At 38.7% G+C, this 19,534-nt stretch overlaps 3 protein-coding genes across 7 annotated transcripts in view; 1 reads left to right on the forward strand and 2 right to left on the reverse strand.

Moving 5' to 3' along the window:
• Positions 1–113: 113 nt before the first annotated feature.
• On the reverse strand, positions 114–8,691 carry NKAPD1 (NKAP domain containing 1). 4 transcript variants are annotated; one of them, XM_008690074.2, is made up of 7 exons: positions 8,553–8,664; positions 7,984–8,013; positions 7,285–7,361; positions 6,172–6,272; positions 4,510–4,659; positions 3,169–3,222; positions 114–2,526 (listed from the first exon to the last, which is right to left on the reverse strand). In XM_008690074.2, exons 3-7 carry the CDS (start codon positions 7,351–7,353, stop codon positions 2,019–2,021), a joined length of 882 nt encoding a protein of 293 aa, XP_008688296.1. In that variant the 5' UTR covers positions 7,354–7,361; positions 7,984–8,013; positions 8,553–8,664; the 3' UTR covers positions 114–2,018. The 4 variants fall into 4 exon arrangements, with proteins under 4 accessions (XP_008688296.1, XP_040487151.1, XP_008688297.1 ...); XM_040631217.1 differs by lacking the exon at positions 7,984–8,013 and having other exon boundaries at positions 8,553–8,691; XM_008690075.2 differs by lacking the exon at positions 8,553–8,664 and having other exon boundaries at positions 114–2,523; positions 7,984–8,546.
• PIH1D2 (PIH1 domain containing 2) lies at positions 8,654–14,729 on the forward strand. 2 transcript variants are annotated; one of them, XM_008690076.2, is made up of 7 exons: positions 8,654–8,736; positions 8,858–8,941; positions 9,683–9,901; positions 10,495–10,618; positions 10,997–11,242; positions 12,250–12,509; positions 14,367–14,729. In XM_008690076.2, exons 3-7 carry the CDS (start codon positions 9,725–9,727, stop codon positions 14,499–14,501), a joined length of 942 nt encoding a protein of 313 aa, XP_008688298.1. In that variant the 5' UTR covers positions 8,654–8,736; positions 8,858–8,941; positions 9,683–9,724; the 3' UTR covers positions 14,502–14,729. The 2 variants fall into 2 exon arrangements, with proteins under 2 accessions (XP_008688298.1, XP_008688301.1); XM_008690079.2 differs by lacking the exon at positions 8,654–8,736 and having other exon boundaries at positions 8,805–8,941; positions 12,319–12,509.
• Positions 14,730–16,793: 2,064 nt separating this feature from the next.
• DLAT (dihydrolipoamide S-acetyltransferase) overlaps positions 16,794–19,534 on the reverse strand; it is a 31,508-nt gene continuing 28,767 nt past the window's right edge. The window contains exons 13-14 of the mRNA XM_008690080.2: positions 19,263–19,399; positions 16,794–18,715 (exon numbers count right to left, since the gene is read on the reverse strand). Coding sequence (XP_008688302.1) covers positions 18,586–18,715; positions 19,263–19,399 — 267 coding nt within the window. The 3' untranslated portion in view covers positions 16,794–18,585. The remainder of the gene's footprint in view (positions 18,716–19,262; positions 19,400–19,534) is intronic.

The raw sequence follows: 19,534 nt of genomic DNA on the forward strand, positions 1-19,534 counted from the left end.
ACGAGAGATCTTAGGTTTTGAAGGGCCATCCTAAGCCATATTTAAGGGGGCTTGAAGAACCATCAAAGACTTTTTAGCCTAAGGTATAGAAGAGAGATTGGGGTTGAGAAAGGTGAGGAACAGAAAACAGCTTTATTGCTTATACATGACCAAGAAAAAGTAAACATGGCAAAAAACAAAACAGGCAAGGTGTGTATTCTTGGGAAAGAAATAGGCCTGCTAGTATGGGAGGAAGGGAAGGTCAAGACTGAAGTAGAACCAACTTCCTGGAGATGCCTTGTTCCACTGGCCCATCTTCCTGAGTCTGTGCTAGAATCAGTACTTTTATAGCACAGAAACAATGCTAAAAAAAATACGTGCTGAAAACTCCTTCCAACAAAGATTTCACTTATTCCAAGAACAAAATAATTTGTCTTTAGGTTAAGAGGTAGTAATTACAGACTGTTTTCCCCACCTTGGGCCCCTACTAATCCCAAAGATAAAAATATACGCCATGGAACATTGACAATTGAGTACCAAAGTATTGATATTTCAAGTAAATATCCCCAAAGGTAGCACCTGCTTATAATCAAGGGATAGGGAACCTCTAGCCAACCATGTATTTTGAGACTAAACACTTTATTAGACATCTGTTCTGTAAGGAGAACAAATTTAGTAGTTAGAACTGTAAAATATTACCACCTCATGGAATGTTGTTACAGTTATATTCTATTGCTGGTGTCTTACACTGTCATGCTACCATGAAGTATTTCTATATTACACAAGGGGAAAGTAAGGCCAGGGAGGTTAACTTACCTTTTCCAGACCTCATAACTAATTAGTGGCAGAACCAAAGTCAAAAGTCTGAGTTTTCAAGCTTTCTACTCAGCCCATGAAGTGACAACCAAGAAAAACGATGTCACTTGATATTCTGTCATAATGAAAAAATTCACTTGTGTTCTGCCAGCCTTTTTTCGTGATATTTTGGTTTCTTAAGAATTAACAGTAGGAATCACAGTATATAGCAAAGGGAAATAATATGGTCTCTGCTTGGTGCTTTAATCGGAAGGCAGACTGGGAAGAAGTGGGTGCGTCCCTGAGAAGCCTGTTTCATTCTGGAACTGATTCAACCTAGTTTCAGGGAAAATCTAAAATTCATTAATAGATTTAGAAATGAACAAGGAAGATAATATTTAAATGGCAGTTGCTACCCTGAATCCTGTTCAGAGCACCATTAGACAGCATGACTAATTCCTAATTTTATCCCGTTTTGTTGAGGACTTACCCAAAACAACTGAAGAAATAATTTTGAACACAAGTCCATTTAGGCAATATACATCAATGGAAGTAGAAAACCATTTACTAAATCAATTACCATGTTTAGGGGGTAGACTGAGTGTAGCCACAGACCCTGTCCAGCAGGGAAATTTGACAGAAAACCCTAGTCTCATAATAACAGCTGTCTATGGATGTTATCATGAAGGAAAACTGTTTTGCTCTTATACTCATTTTCTCATTAAATAAACCGGACCACATCTATGAGGCCAAAATACAGAAAGATCAAAGCACCAAGGCTGAAGACAAAAAAAGTTGTGGCACCTGCTATACAAACAGAGCAACACGATGTTCCCTTACAACATTCTACACAGCACCAGTTCCAATCCACCTCTTGATCCCAGCCCTTGCTTTCCCCAAATTCAACATCCCAATTGGTGTACCCAGGTCGTTATTGGGATTCAGCTTTCTGGGTCCTTTAATTTGCTGTATACGCACTCTACCCTAAATGTGATTAATTGCAAAAAATAATCTCTTCAAGAAAACTTCATAACAAAATACCAGATTCCCTATTAACAATAAGAGGATCAAGTTTAACAGGCCAAAATAGAAGATATGAAGTCTGTCAGAACGTAGATCGATGGCACAGGACAGCTCTGACCTCAGGGCCCCTGTGCCGGGCAACAGAGTCACTGGCAAAACCCCAAGGTGGAAGAGCTGTAAGTAACCAGTCAGATGGGAAATGGAGAATGTCTCCTTCTCATTTAGTCATCCTCTGAACTCTCTGCAGACCTTTCATCTGTAGCCACTTTCCAATTTGTGCGTTTGTTTGTCCTTTCCTGTATTTCATTGTTAACTACAGGGATATGGACTTTTTTCTCTCTCTTTTTCCTTTTGGTTTTCTTAGTGTCTCTTTCCTCACCTTCCTCAGAACTGCTGGATGCGGAATCATCCGACTGGGAAGTGTCACTTTCTCCATCCAAGAATAAAGCAGATTTTTTGAGAGACTTTTTCCTGGATTTTTTCTTGCGCTTATGTGGTTGTTTCCTTTTCCTGGTACTAGAAGCCCCAGTTTCTTCAGAGAACTCGCTTGAGGAATCTGCTGTTATATCTGTGGCTTCTTTTTTGCTTTTCTTCTGTTTTTTGTGTGACTTTTTTTTCTGCTTTTTTTTGTGAGATTTCTTTGACTTCTTGTGTTTGTGAGACTCATGGGTAGACGATTTTACTTGGGGAGATGTTTTTTTTCCATTGGTAATATCTTGCTGATCACTACTAACAAAAAAGAAAAACCGCTTTACTATAGAAAATAAAAAGTGTATTTATATTTTAGTATTCTACATTCCAGACAGAAGTTGGGGTTAGGGGCACCTGAGTGGCTCAGTTGGTTGAGCGTCTGCCTTCAGCTCAGGTCATGATCTCGGGGTCCTGGGAATGAGCCACACATCAGGCTCCCGCTCAGCAGGAAGTCTGCTTCTACCTCCACCCCTCCCCCTGTTCGTGCTCTATCAAATAAATAAATAAAATCTTTAAAAAAAAAAAAGTTGGGGTTAACATCTGAATTTTAACTAAGAGCTTTGACATAGGGTTACTATGAGACTTTATCACTCTGAGTTTTGTTTCCTCATTTTGTTTTCTTAAAATGAAGATAAAAATTCTAATCTGCCAAACTGAGTTACTGTATGGATACTATGTATAAAAATCTAAATGCTATATATGTATGCAGAGTATTAATCAGGAAAAGGCAAAATACCAATTATGTCCCAATTAAATTGCCTATTATTTTTCTAGTTACATTGTTAATGGCAAACGTTATCTCCTTTGTAAAATTAGGAACCCAACTTATAGTTCAGACTTGGAATTAATCTTAGAGCTTTCAGCTTTTTTTTTTTTTTTCAGTAAGCCTATCGGCCTTACCTGTCTGTTTCAAATTCTTCAGGGTATAACTCCTTATAACCACTGTGACCCCATCTGTAAGATGACATATTTCATTACATGTATTATTAAAGCAATGCATACATTTTTGAAAATTAGAAAAAAAATTAGACATACAGACATCCACACAGAACACAGAAAATAAAGATATGGTACAGCCAACCCCACCTTAAGCTCAGGAACTTAGTTGGCTACATTTTCTGTACTGCGTGTTATCATTTCAGACACAAAGCATTCTTTTGTCCATTTGTAAGAGAACTTGCCATTCTTAAGAAACACTAAGGAACTCTTCTATTCTGCTCTTTAGCTGTGAAGTACTTCTCCAAAAACTTGTAAAAATGCTGTCCACAATGGGACAATTTTTTTTTTACATAGCAATTTTATTGAGGTGTAATTCCTATACCATTAAATTCACCCTTTTAAAGTGTACAGTTCAGTGGCTTTTAGTATATTCAGAGTTGTGCAACCATCACCACTATCTAATTTCAGAACATTTTCATCACCCAAAAAGGAACTCCATCCCTTAGCAGTCACTCTCCATTCCTCCCTCTCCTGTAGCCCATGGCAACCACAAATTTAATTTCCGTCTCTATGGATTTGCCTATTCTGGACATATCATATAAATAGAATCATAATAAGTGGTCTTTCTGTCTGGCTTTTTTCACCTGTTTCCAAGGCTCATCCATATGGTAGCACTTATCAGTACTTTATTCCTTTTATCATCAAATAACATTCCATTAGTCCCCCCTTATCTGCAGTTTTGTTTTCTGGAAGCAAATCCCCCTCCTTCTGTCATATTGTCAGAGGTCAGGAATAGCCTAATGCTACATCAAAATGCCTACCTCACTGACCTCACTTCATCTTATCACGTAGGCATTTTATCATCTCACATCCTCACAAGAGTACAGTACAAATAAAATATTTGAGATGACATTCACATAAATTTTATTACAGTATATTGTTATAATCATTCTATTTTTAGCTATTGTTACTCTCTTACTGTCCCCAAATTAGAAATTAAACTTTATCATAGGTATGTATGTACAGGAAAAAACACAGTATACATAGGGTTCAGTACTATTCACAGATTTAGGTAACCACTGGGGGTCTTGGAACATATCCCCCATGAATGTAAGGGCGGACTACTGTACTGCATTTTGTTTATCCATTCATCAGTTGATAAACATTTGGGTTTTTACTTTTTGGCCATTATAATTATGCTATGAACATTTGTGTGCAAGTTTTTCTAGAGAGAATTAATTTTTAAAAATACACATTCTTAGGCCAAATATTATGAATGGTCACAAAAATTTGGTCACAAACCTGTCTGGCATATTAGCTTCATAATCATATAACTTCTTATTCCAGGATTTAGCCTTAAGAAAATCATCTTCCAGTGCCCCAGAAATTTCATTCTTTGGCCTCCAATAGTCTCTTTGACTTTCTTCATCAAAACCATCACTACGCATCCGGCTATAAGGAAAAACAGAAGAATTTTTACATTTAGAAGCAATCTGTGAGGTTCCTTTATGGAATGTCATGCACAAAACCCACTGAACAAGCTAAGAGGGAAATAAAACCTTGAGTTAGCGTTGAAAAAAAAATGTAAAAAGACATGATCTGTTCCTCTCTATAAGTCTGTACAGTTGTCCAGTGAAAATATGACCATTACTACCCATCCTATTGCAGAATACAGACAAAATGACTTATGGACTGTGGCAATGCTATAGCTCACTCACTGATTCTGAAGTAGGAGGACATGCAAAGAGGGAAGCAGAGCATAGTCACAGGTGGGGACATACACCCTTCCCCAAAAACCAGCAACTTGCTATAGTGAGATCATAGTAATATTAGGAGCAAGGCCTAACCCATGAGTACGCTGGAGCAGAAAAATAGTTGAGAACCACAGATATAGCCTGTGCTTACAAGGTCCACTAACAAGTCACTAAGCAAGCTAATCAATTATCAAAAATGTTTAAGGGCCTCCTATATGCTAGGTGCCATTCAAGCTGCAGGGAATGAGACAATCAGAATCCCTGCCCCTAAAAAGATTATGTTTTAAAGATTTATTAGACCATGACAGGTATCAATAATTCACTCTAAAAACAACATTTTGTTCCTGGAAATGCCACTTGGAATTGAACAACCAATAGAAGACAAATTATCATCTGCACTAACTTTACTTCTAAATTCTCAAAGGACCATCTTCAGCAAGAAAACAGACTGCAAAGATATTTATTTTTATACTGAGACTCTGCCTTCCTTACCTTGGATACCCTGAACACTTTCTTGCCTAAAGCCCTTCACACATACAGTCAATCACACTCCTAAGCCTGAGTACTACACAGGCACACTCACTCTCTCTAAGTATCTCACAATTAACTATTTCCCTGGGTGACTTTAGAAATCGGCATTATTACTACAGTCATTTTTCATACACACAGCTCTACACTAACAGGCATATGAAAGCCCAAGAAATGTTCTCAATACTCAATACTCAATACTATACCTCCACAAACAAGACAACTAAGCCTGCATAATCCTGCATATTCACACTGAAATTATTAAAAAGGTAACGTGAAAAGCTGTGTGACTTGGTGAACGCAGGAAGTAGATGGGCTAAAGAAAAGGCTGAGAGAGAATCAAAGACTAATAGGGAAAAGGAGTAAATGATAGCTAAGTGACCATAAGATAGCAACAGAAAATCTTACAAGACACCAGACAAGGTCAAAATACACAGAACCCTTAAAGTTGTTCAAGGTAGAATTTTTTTAAATTCCCCACTGCAAATAAATACTAAGAGTTAAGCCATATGCATCATAGCCATTACCTTTATGCTTGGGTCTAGATTTATGAAGGAAGGAAGACTTAAAAATTCACAGAACTGAACTCATCTACCTTTAGCATACTAAAATGCTTTTAAATGAAAGTTGATGGTTGTGAACAAGATCTGAATTATTTTGGTTCTTAGAGCTCCAACTTCACCTTGAACTACTGGGTAACATTTTCCTTTTGGTCCCCCGGTAAGCATCTTCCATCTGTTTCTCCAGTTCTCTTATTTTCCACATATCTGATTCCTCCTGAATCTAGATTTTTTTAAAAGAAAAGAAACATAATTACCAAAAACAATATTTTATATCACAGAAAACTGACAATATACTCTGCACTAATTTTTGTATTACAGACTACAGACTGCATTATAATCAGGAACCTGGGAAACAAATTCAGGATTCTCTAGAATGGCTAAATAATCCGACCCAGTGAATCTCAAATATGTAGAATTCTGCAGCAACAGGAGAACTTTTTAACCCTGCATGGACTCTCTTATCACCTTATTAATTTTGCAACTACGCTGCAATTATCAAATGATAACCCTTTATGTTTAAATTAGTCACCAAATCCTTTGGATTCTATCTCCTGAATTCCTCATCTTCATCCCTACTGTCACTGTTTCCATGTGAACTCCTCATCATCCATCACCTGGAGCACTGCAACTGCCTAACTGGTGTCTCTCCTGTTTCCTTCCATCTGATCTATCATCCCCTACCCAGCTAACAAATCATCTTTCTAAAATATAAATACAATCATGTCACACCGTACTTAACATTTGATAGCTTCTTTACCGTTTTAGAGGTTAAAGTCTAATCTCCAAGCATCACAATCCAATTCTAATTTACCACTTGAGCTTCATCTTCTGTCACTACCCACCCCCCAACATTCCCTGCTTTCCAGATGCACAGGCTTTCTTGCCACACCCCAAGTGCTTCATGCTTTTCTTTGTTGCCCTAGGAGTACATGATGTTCTGTCTGGAATGATCTTTTACACCTGGTAAATTGAACCTGTTCAAGAACTAGTTCAAAGATAGCAGCTGAAATACCACGCATTCTGTGAAGCCTTTCCTAATTTCCCAAGGCAGACTTCACTGTTCCTTCCTCAGTGCACTGAAGTACCTTGTATATGTCTCTATTATAGTACTTATCAAATTGATTGTAATTATCTATTTTATTCATCTTTGTATCTCCAAACTACCAAAATCATGCTTGGCACACTGTATGCCTCCAATAAATGTTGAGGAATAAACAGATTGTACCTCTCACCTTATTGTGAGCATCTGTGTGCCGGATGACATTCCTCAGGAGGACTTTCCCCAATGGAACACGGGACATTCTTCAATCTAAAATAAATCAATAAATAACATTTAATAACAATAATTTCCTTTATTACCTTATCTTTTATTACAGTTTATAAAGAAGCATGAAGTAAAGGAAAGATCACTGAACAAGAAGTCAGAAGTCCTGAGGGGTAGTTTTCCCTTCTCCCTTAAAAGGGGAAAATGCCTGACCACACTAAAGTGCAGATGAATGTACAGTAAGATAGTGGACATCCAAGTTCTTTCAAACTGCACAGAATTAAGTGCCTTCAAGAGCACCATTTTATTTAATCCTCAAAACAACCCCATGTTTTATATGAGGCAAGTATCTTCATTTCTACTTTGTGGATGAAATTCCCTTAAGCCATAAGTTTCCCCAGGCCAGAGAGCCCAAGGCAAACAAGGTTCAGATCAGAAATCAACTTTCGAATCTCAAAATTAGTTTGTGATGAAGCAAATACCTGGATCTGACAACGTCAGGGACCACAAATGTCAACATTTGACATCAAATGCAGAGACGCCCTAAATTTCTCCATTCAGGGGAATTTTACTTTCTATTTTTTACAGAAGCCTCCAAAAATAGATGACAAGGATATTCAGCGTGTAGCAGCAGCGGTTTTGTGCAACCACCCCACCGCTCACTCACCCCTCGGTCCTGAGGAAATCAGGCATCTTGCTAGTGTGAGACGAAGAACCACTCCATTACAAGATCTCCTCCGACCCAGGAAGCCAAGGAGTCAGGGCTCAAAGGCAGCTCTGCAGCTTCACCCGAGTCCTTCGTGAAAATGCAGCCTTCCCACCGGTTATTCTGCCCTCACCCGTGGCCCAGGCCACGGCTGCCTTTCCCCCAGCCCACACCGACAGGAAGATCTCTTTCCCGACCGAGGCCGGAGGCTGCGCCGGCGCGGAATCCGGCCGGCCGGCTTGACGCGGGCATGCCCCGCTCACGCTCCTCTGGGACGGACCCGAGGTTTGGGCTTCGCTCTCCCGAAAGGAATGGGGACGCTTTGGACGGGTACAACCCTCGACAGGGCCCCAAGAAATACCCAGAATGCCCGGACCGGGGGGGTGGGGGGGCGGGGGTGAGGCTTCCAAGTGTAAGAGAAAATACCCCCGTCTGTCACCGGGATCCCTGCCCCCCAGCGGCCACGGAGCTCCCGGTAACCTTCCCTCCAAACGCCCTCCCCATACAAACACACACAAACACACCCATACCGTGCGCCGCAGCCTCGCGTGGCGGGGATTTGGGGGAGGGTGGGGGGGAGGAATCGGTCTGGGAGACAAGGGAGCGGGCTTCCCTTTCAGGCCGGAAGTCGTGCTCCGGAGAAACTCTTCCCACCTACAGGAGACCCAGAGACTCCCACGGCGAGGGTTTCCAGCATCCTCTAGAGATCGAAAGGTGCTGAAAGGAGGCGGGCGCCTTCCTGGAAAAGAAGTGGGTTTGCCTCAGCTGAAAAGCAAACCCAACATCAGAAGGGGAAGATTCCGGAACTGGATGTAAAAATCCTTTCTTCCTGCAGCTTCCCGGACCCAATTAGATGTTGTACCCGGTCCGGTTACCCCGGTAACAGGCGTAGCGGTTTGTCACGGAACCGAGAGAAGAGGTGGGTTCGCCGGCCTCTGGGATGACTGTCCTTTAGTTAAGCTTCCCGTTTAGTTTAACCCTAATATAGTATTCGGGGAACTCAAACCTCTTTTCCTCATTCTGTGGCTGCTATGGGACGTCTCTCCAGTGAGAGAGGAGCGAGAGGAAGGTTATCTCTAGACGCAGATGATGATATTATACTCATCGTGTATACGAAGTGTCTCAACCTCTCTATATCAACATACTTAATTCTCACAATAACCCTACGAGATAGATATTATCGTCTTCACTTTGAGGAGAATAAACTGATACATAACTTCATTGCTCAAGGTCCCACACCTAGTACATGATAAAGATTGGGATCTAGGCATTCTGGACCCAGAATCCATGCTTTTAACTACTAAGCTATGAGGAATTCTCCTTTGCTTTCTGGCAATTTCAGGACTGGCGAGGCACCAGTCAGCCAATACCCGGGTATTGGAACAAGAGAATCGGTCACCGGGTACAGACTTTAACAGACTACCCTCAGTGCTGGTGAGAGTCTAGGCAGAGGTGAGGACTTGTCTGAGAGGACAACTTGAGAACTTAAGAAGGGGGACTAGATAATTAGAGAATAAGGTAAAGAAAAGTGGTGCCAAGCCACAGTCTTTTAGACATAGGTGCTAACTCCACCAAAACAATTCCTGACCTGTTTGTTACTCCCCCTCCAAAAGAAGAAATGAATCATTAGTTACACAGACTTCCCCGCCCCTCCCCCAAGTCCTATCTTTCCACAGACTCAAGAGGCCTGTTTACCTCAATCATGGAGTCTTCCTCAAAGGGTCTGCTCACCCAAGTTACTCAGTTCTGGAACCTCCTAGATGATCTGGCTGAAAGTAATCCTGAGAGCTATGAGAAGTTCATTCAACAGCAGCTGAAAGAAGGGAAGCAGCTCTGTGCCGCCCCAGAACCACAGCTGTGTCTACAAACCAGGATCCTGGTATGTAGCGTTGGTACAGAGGGATGGGAGGTCTTGAGTGAAAGAATCCTGGAAAAATCAGATAATCACTTACCTTTAGCTATTGCTACTTTAAGAAAACTTGAGGGGAACTGCCACTCTAAAGGAAGTGTGAAACAATGTGAAGATTATGTTGAAGGAGTAAGAATGGGAAATTCACATTTGATATATTTTGGAGATCTCAAAGTCATTTTCTACTAGAATTAAAAAAAGTAATGTACTGATTTAACACATACTAGTAGAATTGGAGGTCTTTCAAATAAAGAGAACTTACTTGGCTGGGAGGTAAGGAAGTGGTAAAATAGGGTCATATTCACACGGAGTAGCTGCTTAGATTAGTGCCCCTTCCTCCCGGTTCCTCTGGGAGCAGCAACTGACTCTTGATGAAAAGTCAGTAGCTTGGAGGAAATCAGGTGACAGTACAATTTTCAAACACAGCTTTAATGCATGGAATGGCTTACTTGGAGACTAAAATTCTCATTCTTTAAATTCTGTGATGTGTTACCCTTAGGATATTATTTTAAAATGAAAAAAAAAACTAGGTTTTGAGATACGCAAAACTATTTGCTTTTTAGAAACCAAAGGAAAAAGTACTTTTTATTAACCTGTGTCAGTGGAAAAGGATCCCAGCTCCCCAGTCATCCACTCATCCAGTACCTCTAAGTGTTGGCAGACCAGAAGATATGTCGGAAGCATCAGGTACACAGAATTAAGTGAGAGAAAGCACATTTTAAAAACTTTATTGGGAATAAGCATGGATCAGATTTTATTTGGTAAAAGGCTTTACAAGTAAAATATTTTATTTGGTTATAATGTAGTTAATAACTAAAAAGCATACCTTTATTTATATGAATTGAATGCTATTCAGTTTTTCTAATAGTAACCCATATAAAATGCCAAGAAATGCTCTAATTGGAGATTTGTGTATTCAGCACCATTGTGATTATCTCTGAAACATACAGGAATAGAATTTATGTTTTCTAGCTTTATCCAGGATTATGACTTAATATATTACCTGACAATATCATTAGTGAAACAACTTGTCTTCATTTCACATCCTCTGAATTACACACACAGATGTTTATACAGTCATCGATGTTGCCTACAATCCTGATGTTCTCCAGGAGGCAGAAAAGGACCAAGTGAAAAAAGATCAGTTAATACGGATGGCCATGAAATGCATTGAGGAACAATTCCAATTCACTCTCTCACACTTTTACAGTATCACTAAATTTAGAATAAAAGGAAGCATTCAAAGGATGAAACAAAATCTGATGGGAATGCAAGCTGACCCCACAGATTTAAGAGAGAAAATGAGAAAGGGTAAGTTATTGACTGTAAATGGAAAATTTAACTGATTTAAAATTGTTTTGCATCCTCTGTACATTTTGCAAACCAAAAATCTTGATTTTAAAAGATGAGAAAGTTAAAATAGAAAAATATAAAGATTAGATATTAGAAATATTAACATGTCCTTAAAGATTTGTAAATCCTGCAAACTTTTTTTTTTTTTAAGATTTTATTTATTGGACACAGAGACAGCCAGTAAGAGAGGGAACACAAGCAGGGGGAGTGGGAAAGGAAGAAACAGGCTCCCAGTGGAGGAGCCCGATATGGGGCTCAATCCCATCGATCCTGAACCAAAGGCAGACGCTTAACTGAGCCACACAGGCGCCCCTAAATACTGCAAACTTTTTAACCAAGTTCTTGGTTTAAGATTATCTTTTTAAGATTTTATTTTAAAAAAATATTTTATTTATTTATTTGAGAGAGCATGCAGGGGGGGTTGGGGGGGGCAGGGGCAGAGAGAGAGAGAGAGAGAGAGACGCTCAAGCAAACTCCCTGCTAAGCACGGAGCCCAGCTCGGGGCTCCATCTCACAACCCTGAGGTCATTACCTGAACTTAAATCAAGAGTCAGACACTTAACCTGACTGAGCCACCCAGGTGCCCCAGGTTTAAGATTAAGATTCCGGGGCGCCTGGGTGGCTCAGTCGTTGAGCGTCTGCCTTGGGCTCAGGGCGTGGTCCCGGCGATCTGGGATAGAGCCCCGCGTCAGGCTCCTCTGCTGGGAGCCTGCTTCTTCCTCTCCCACCCCCCCTGCTTGTGTTCCGTCTCTCGCTGGCTGTCTCTCTCTGTCAAATAAATAAATAAAATCTTTAAAAAAAAAAAAAGATTCTTTTAAGATTCCCAAACTAAATTAGCTTCAGCTTTATCTGCCGTTTTGGCTAATGCCACATATATTACAGTTCATAGCCTGATAGTATTTTATGTTGTTGATTAATTTTGTGATTTCATCTCCACCCCTCCCCCCGGCCTTTTCTCCCATAAGAACTAACCCTTGAACAGATAAGTAGTACTGCGAGCAATCCAGATCACTTTCAGCTTTTATTGCCAAAAGGTGAAGTTTCAAGCAAAACAAGGTGTCTGATTGAGGAGATTTCCAGTACAGAGATCCAGGTAGAGATGAAGGAACCAGCCTATGAATTAAAAATTGTGGCTGACCAGAATGAGAAACCTCTGGAAATTGAAATAAAAGTTGAATTACCTGGTATTAATTCAGTATCTCTCTGTGAACTTAGTGTTTCTGAGGTAAGTCGAACAGGTAATACTGTAAATTTGAATTAGTCAACATTTACTATATTATGCTATAGTAACAAACTCCACAGTCTTGGTGGTTTATAGCAATTTGCTCAGGTTGTATGTCAGGTAGGCCTCTGTTCCAGGAGTCTTGCACATTTCAAGATACAGGTGAAGGAGTAATGCCCATCTGAAGATATGCCATTCTCATGGAAAAGGGAAAATAGAAATGACCAAGCCATGCATTGGATCCTACAACCTTCTCTCAGACATAGTATATATCACTTTTACTCTCATTCTGTTGGCCAAAGTTAAGGCACAAGGCCAAATCCTACATCAACTGGGCTGGGAAGAATATTCTCACAGGTAGTCACAGGAATTCAAATGGCAAAGATGTATAATCCTCTAACAGAAGAAGAGCAAAAAATTGGCAAAATTCCTACAATTTATCACAGTCCACTCTCAAGGTCACAAATATTTGCTCCTTTCCCCAAGAAAGGCATCTCCAATCCCAGTATCAGACTCTAAAATACAGGATTTTGCCATTGTAAACTGCATTCTCCTCTTGAACCACAGATCTATGAACTACAAAGACAAGTCATCTACTGCCATAGCCGCATGCACCATACAATGTGGAATGGAGAGGGGATAACCATAAGTAACAAGTCGCAGTTTGGAAATGGGGAAAACAGGAGGCACGCAGCAGCTATTGGGCACCGTAATTCTGAAATCCTAGTAGGCAGATATTGTGAGGGTCCCTTTCCTGGAAGTAGAGGAAGTTATTGGTTAGGTCCCATTACAAGATTCCTTGATTACCTAGCCCCCTAGTTCCATTGTTTTCCATGACTTTCAGCTGCATTTTTTTGGGTGGTGTTTCCCTTTTACCCACACTGGCCACATCAGAAAAGAACATTGGAGAATATGCCATCCTTACGTGCTGAGCAGTTTACTCACCCTGTTACAGGCTATTGGAATGTTGGGGGTCCAAAGATCATTTTAAATGTTTCAGTCTAGGCTGGTAGCATTTTATTTCTTCAATTCCAATCAGTGCCACACCCCACAATTCTTTATTAGACATGTCCGTTTTTCAATGGCCTGTCTTTTTTTACTTAATTACTGTCATTTGAGCCAAATGTAAGGATTGACTGAGCTCCACCTTAATCCAGTTAGAGGTTTTAACAAAGAATATGATGTGTGATTCAATCTTCACTTCTAGGCTGTCTTAATCAGCCTTTGTTGCTAAGAAATAAATTCTCAATTTTATTTTTTACTGGTTTAAAATAAAAATTAGTTCCATTTCTCTGTCCTGAAGTCTTAGAATTTCTGGGCTTTGTATATTCTTTTAATCCTACTTGCAAACTGGGAAATTCTTTTCTAAGCTCATCTCTTTTTATAGTAGCTTATTAAATGTAGCCAACAGAAATAATGCATGTTACCAACATTCTATTTTCACACTTCTTTACCTAAAGCCACAAATTAACGAGGTACAGTCACATGTCTTTAAAATTACTGTGCTGGTTTTACTGAGGGCTTTATCACTATAAAACATGGATCACCATTTTTCCTATTGCCAGTACATTTTCCTCACTGTTTGCTGGTCAGCCACAAAGTCAATGCCACATAATCTAGGATGGCGACACCCAATTTATGGCACTGTATCAGTTAAATTTGATGTATTGAGCAGCAGTAACAAAAAACCTCAAAACCTCAGGGAGTTACAACAGCAAACGTACAGCTCATTGTTAGGCAAAGAGATCCTCCTCTTACGGGAAAGGAGTGAATAACTGGGAATAATCCAGTAACACATATTTTAACCAGGAAATACTTCCTAATTTCATCTTTTAAAATACTTTGGTTTGTTATTCTTAGGATGACTTATTGATTGAGGTCTCTGAGAAGTACAGATTACATCTGAATCTTCCAGAATCTGTGGATACTGAAATGACTACAGCCAAGTTTATCAAAGAGAAAGCTACATTAATCATCACAATGCCGTTGGTGTGAGTCAAGAGCATCATCTGCTTTCGGTTTTCAGTGCTAAAGGCCTGTGAATGATAGGACCTTCATTATGGGTGAAGAGGTGGTGGTTTACCTTAAACACTAGTATTTTCTAAGAGTTCTTTTTGAAGGAATGAGGTTTTCTCATCAACTTATGTTTATCTTTTTTTTTTAACTCTTTCTCCTTCTCAAACTTGGCTAGAAGCAGAAACTATTAAAACGGTATTACCATGATATACTTGTTTTGAAGCTATTTCTAATGGTCTTAAAGTAACAAATTTGTCATTTGGGAAAATTCTGTTTCCAAGTAAATTGTGGGAAAATTTTTTTTTAAGATTTTTATTTATTTATTTGACACAGAGAGACAGCGAAAGAGGAAACATAAGCAAGGGGAGTGGGAGAGGGAGAAGCAGGCTTTCCGCTGAGCGGGGGCTCATGGCCTGAGCCAAAGGCAGACACAACAAATGAGCCACCCAGGCACCCCTAAATTGTGAAAATTCTTGGTTTACTGGTTGAAATTCTGGTTTACTTGGTGTCTCTAGCAAATTTTTGCATCAGAAATAAATCCCAGACTGTGTAAATTTTCTATTACCAAGAAGAACTGAAGCAGTGGAAGTTTCCTCTAGCTATAAAGTTACAGGACCAATGTAGTAATATACAAATTTATGCTTCTACGAACCTCTGTATTTCTGTAAAACAGTTCCAATGGGAAGAGTCCAAGCTACCCAGACAGATTTTTTAATAACGAATCTGGACTTGTCTGTGGACTGGATACAATGATGCAGTAACAATAACAGGATGTTATTGTACAGAAGATGCAAAATACATCTAACCGTAAGAAAAAGAATGTGACTTTGGGACAAGTGCCTTTCTCCTATGAAAATAATTTTAAAAAGACAGAAGTGACGTATTTATCAACTTCCATTCAAAGGTATTAACTTTGATGTTCACATCAAACTTTAAACATCCTTAATCATCTTTCCTAGATACAGTACAGCTTCCTTGTAATAGTTTCTAGTTCAACATAAGGTCTTTAAAGTCCTTATTAATTTTAAAGCTTTTTAACTTTAGAAACTAATACAATATATAGAATAGAAACAATTGATATGTGATATTTAAAGACAAGTATCATTTTCTTAAGCCTGGTCTGGATTTGCATTCTCCCAGCAATAGGATAATTTACCATCTGAAAACGTTCTAGAACTGTATCATGTCCTAAAGTTAACACACCTGTTATATTCTCATCCCTCAAAAAAACTTGACATGCTTTCACCTTGCCTTCTCTTCTACAAAATCACTGTCAATACTTGTCCTAGAAACCCCATACCTAACCACGAAGAGCTAGTTGAATCTCTGCTCTGGCACTTTTCTGCACTTGGGTGTTACTTTTGTCAGCAGCTGTGTGTTTGTGTACTCATTAGTAAAATGCTTATCAAGATCTAGCATGCTTCATTTTAAATTTACATCCTTGTTATTTTCCAAAATATTTTACTTATTTCAATGGATTTTTATATTCATAAAAACTCTCCTTCTCCTCCCTCTCCCCAAAAATGCAAAACTTTGCCCAGGAAGAACATTACTAACTGTGGAGTAGTTTAATCTGAATCTTACCAAGATTTTTTTCCTTGAAACTGGAAATTATTTGAGATGGACATTAATTATCCTTGATTTAGAGACTAGATTTTTCTACAAGCTTGGTTTTATTAATTTATTTAAAGATTTATTTGAGAGTGTGTGTGTGAGTGGGGGAAAGGGCAGAGGGAGAGGAGAGGCAAACACCCCCAGTGCGGGGCTAAGTCTCACCACTTGGAGATCATGACCTGAGCTGAAACCAAGAGTCAGACACTCAACCGACTGAGCCACCCAGGTGCCCCTACAAACTTGATTTCACATTATCAATAGTGATTATTTTCCCATGTATTCCAGGGTTCATGCATGACTAGGTGAGGAGGACTGCTTGCAACACATTCATATGATCTCTCAGGCTAGTTAACTCCTTTTTCAGACCATGCCTTGGGATACCGTAACTTCACTCACAAACCTCAGGGTTGGTGTAAAATATCTAACACGGCCAGACCACGCTTTCATCTTGCTGTGTGGCACACTCCATCAGGAGGTGCTTCAGTAGCTCCTTGAGCCTAAAGTGTTAGATTCTATCCTCCTAAACTCAGTCCTTTATTTTACTAATTCTACATGCTTAAAATGCATTTGTATTAAGAGTGTACACGTATATAGCTATCTCTGGCTTTAATTTAATGTGAAAAATAATTACCAACAGATCAAAAATTAGACAAGACACACTGAAAACATATAGTTTAATTTTTAAATAATTTCAACCAAAACTTTTTACTTTTTTTCAGTTCTGGTAAGAGAAATAGACTGAGTTCAGATTTAGATTATACCTCAGATTAATTTTTAACTCAGAATAATTTTTATTAGAAGACAACCTTTTATTTTTCTTTCAAGGGAACAACAGAGCCATAAGCATTTGCCAAGAATGAATTATCTTTGAAGTTTCGTGTATTTGAACCAGATGTGGCTCATACTGATGGTCCCTTGTGATAAGCTTGTTCCTTCTTCATAATCTTCAGTTCAAGCTAACATTACTGATTACTGAAAAATCAATTTAATATACTGTTTTCGTAATACAGCAAGGGAAATATTCTGGAATATATGCAGTGTCACTTGTGCACCATGTAATAAAGAACATTTAGAAATAGATTCAACACTGAAAGATCTAAATTGCAGGGGACTGTTCCACATATATACAAGCAAAGACTGGTCAGATTTATTTTAAAGAGTCATAAACAATTCCAAATAATTTATTAAAACACATCAATAGAAAGTCTGGAATTGGGATAATGTTCCAAATTCATTTTTATTATCCTGAATATCACCTCCTCCACTCCCCCTCCCCTAAGAAAAAAGGCAAATTGTAACAAAATGGAAAAAAATATGTAGGCTGATAAGGCGGCAAGCAACCTAAACTATTTTTTTTTCTTTCCAATAGGATTTTAGGACTTATTGTACATGAGACAACACCGGGTGGAAAAACACAGAACACTTTTTTTGTACACACTGAACATTTTTTTTACTTTATCCAAGTAGAAATGACCACTTTGCTTCTAATCTTTTAGCACTCCCAGCTGCTTACCAATGTCTCTCTCCCCCTCTTCCTTTCAGACAGGACTTGGTGATACATGGATTTTGGCACATATCTCACTAGAAACCATATTTTACATATGTACACTTATTCCACAGTTACTTGATACAGTTTTCCAAAGTTATTTGAGTAACAGATTCTGATAATTAAGTTCATTTGCAAGTAGCCACCAGTTAATCTTCGAGGAATAATTTCTACTTTGTTAAATTCTATAAACATATTCTTTTATTTGGAGGTAATTTTAAATTCTGCTCTCAGAATTACACATGCTAAGTTGTTTAAATAAATACCCACACAAATTCTCATTTATACCAAGTAGCTGGTTTATATTTATATCTTCATCTCAAGAGGCAAAAACAACCATTTCGGGATTCATAGAAAAATAGAGGACAGTTAACTGAAGAAGTCTAAGAAAATGTTAACTTTTAAATTTCACTTATTTTCCTTGAAGTTCTCCACCCTTCCCATCCATGATAAACCAAGATCACGTAACAGAAAAATTTGAATTACCGTTAAATTCCAAAATCAAGCTTTAATTCAAACCCTTTCTCCAAGAGAACAGACTTCTTTCTTTCCTTGACCTCAAGGTTTCATCCAGATTACCTTTATGTATCTGTTTCAACAGAGAACCACAATTCTACCTCTGCATTTCCAAATGGAAGTATTTATCACCAAAGGGCCAGGCCACATGTTCCCCTGACTAGGAATACACAGCTCAATATCTGGTGTTCATTAAACATGTACAATATGTGGGTGTAATTGGCATTTAAAAAATTCAGTAATGCCCATTACAAATAACTTATCTGGACAGACTCAAAAATAACTGGTTAACTTTAAAATAAAAAGAACCACCTGTGTAATAACATATTTATATCTTGGTAAGAATGAACATTGTGACCTGGGAGAGTCTAGAAATTCTTGGGTTAATTATAACAACATGGTGATAGGTTTTTCAAGGTACTTTCTAAACTCAGCAAGCCACTGGGCTCCAACTGCTCCATCCACAACCCGATGATCACAACTGAGTGTAACAGACATCATGCTAGCCACATCAAATCTAGAAAAAGATAAAAATATTATTAGGTATTCTGAAAACAATCACCAGTTTTTAGCTAGTAACCAGCCCAAATGCCAACTCCAACTGAGTAAGATTATTTTCCACCTACTCTTTATTTGGCCTACAGGCCAAATCCTGCCGAATGCAGGTTTTCTGGAATTCATTTATATATTGCCTATGTCTGCTTTCTCACTACAATGTATTTGCAACAGAGACCATAACTCAGAAAGCCTAAAATATTTACAACCTGGATCCAAGAAAAAGTATGCTCACCCTGGCCTATAGTAAATAAGGCTTCCTATGTCTAATAGGATTAACAGCATTTAATAAAAGAAGAGCTACTGCCCTGAGAAACTTCATTCTATACTTACACCTCACTCTATCTGAAGTTCCAATAGGCCATGACCGTAATTATAAAACTGAGACTCAAACACAGGTATAATGTAAAAACAAACAAAAACATACCACAACCACCACCACCAAAAACCAAAACAGGTATAATGTAATGAAAATGAACTTACAACTCCCTCTTTATTTTGGTACTTACCCTTTTTCATTATCTGCTGGAACCAGTCTATCCTCTGAAGCACCAATTGCCAAAATACATGCTTGAGGTGGGTTAATAATAGCAGAGAAGTTCTTAATTCCAAACATTCCTAAATTGGAGATTGTAAAAGTGCCACCCTAGAGGAAGAGATTAAAAATAGATCATGTTAACTGCTTGTCAACATAAGCCAGAAAAAAAGACAAATGTTCTGTGGAAAGACCTTTTTTTTTTTTTTTAAAGGATTTTATTTATTTATTTGAGAGAGTGAAAGC

Source organism: Ursus maritimus, unplaced genomic scaffold (genome assembly GCF_017311325.1).
Source record: "Ursus maritimus isolate PB19 unplaced genomic scaffold, ASM1731132v1 scaffold_16, whole genome shotgun sequence".
In the NCBI taxonomy this organism is placed as follows: domain Eukaryota; kingdom Metazoa; phylum Chordata; class Mammalia; order Carnivora; family Ursidae; genus Ursus; species Ursus maritimus.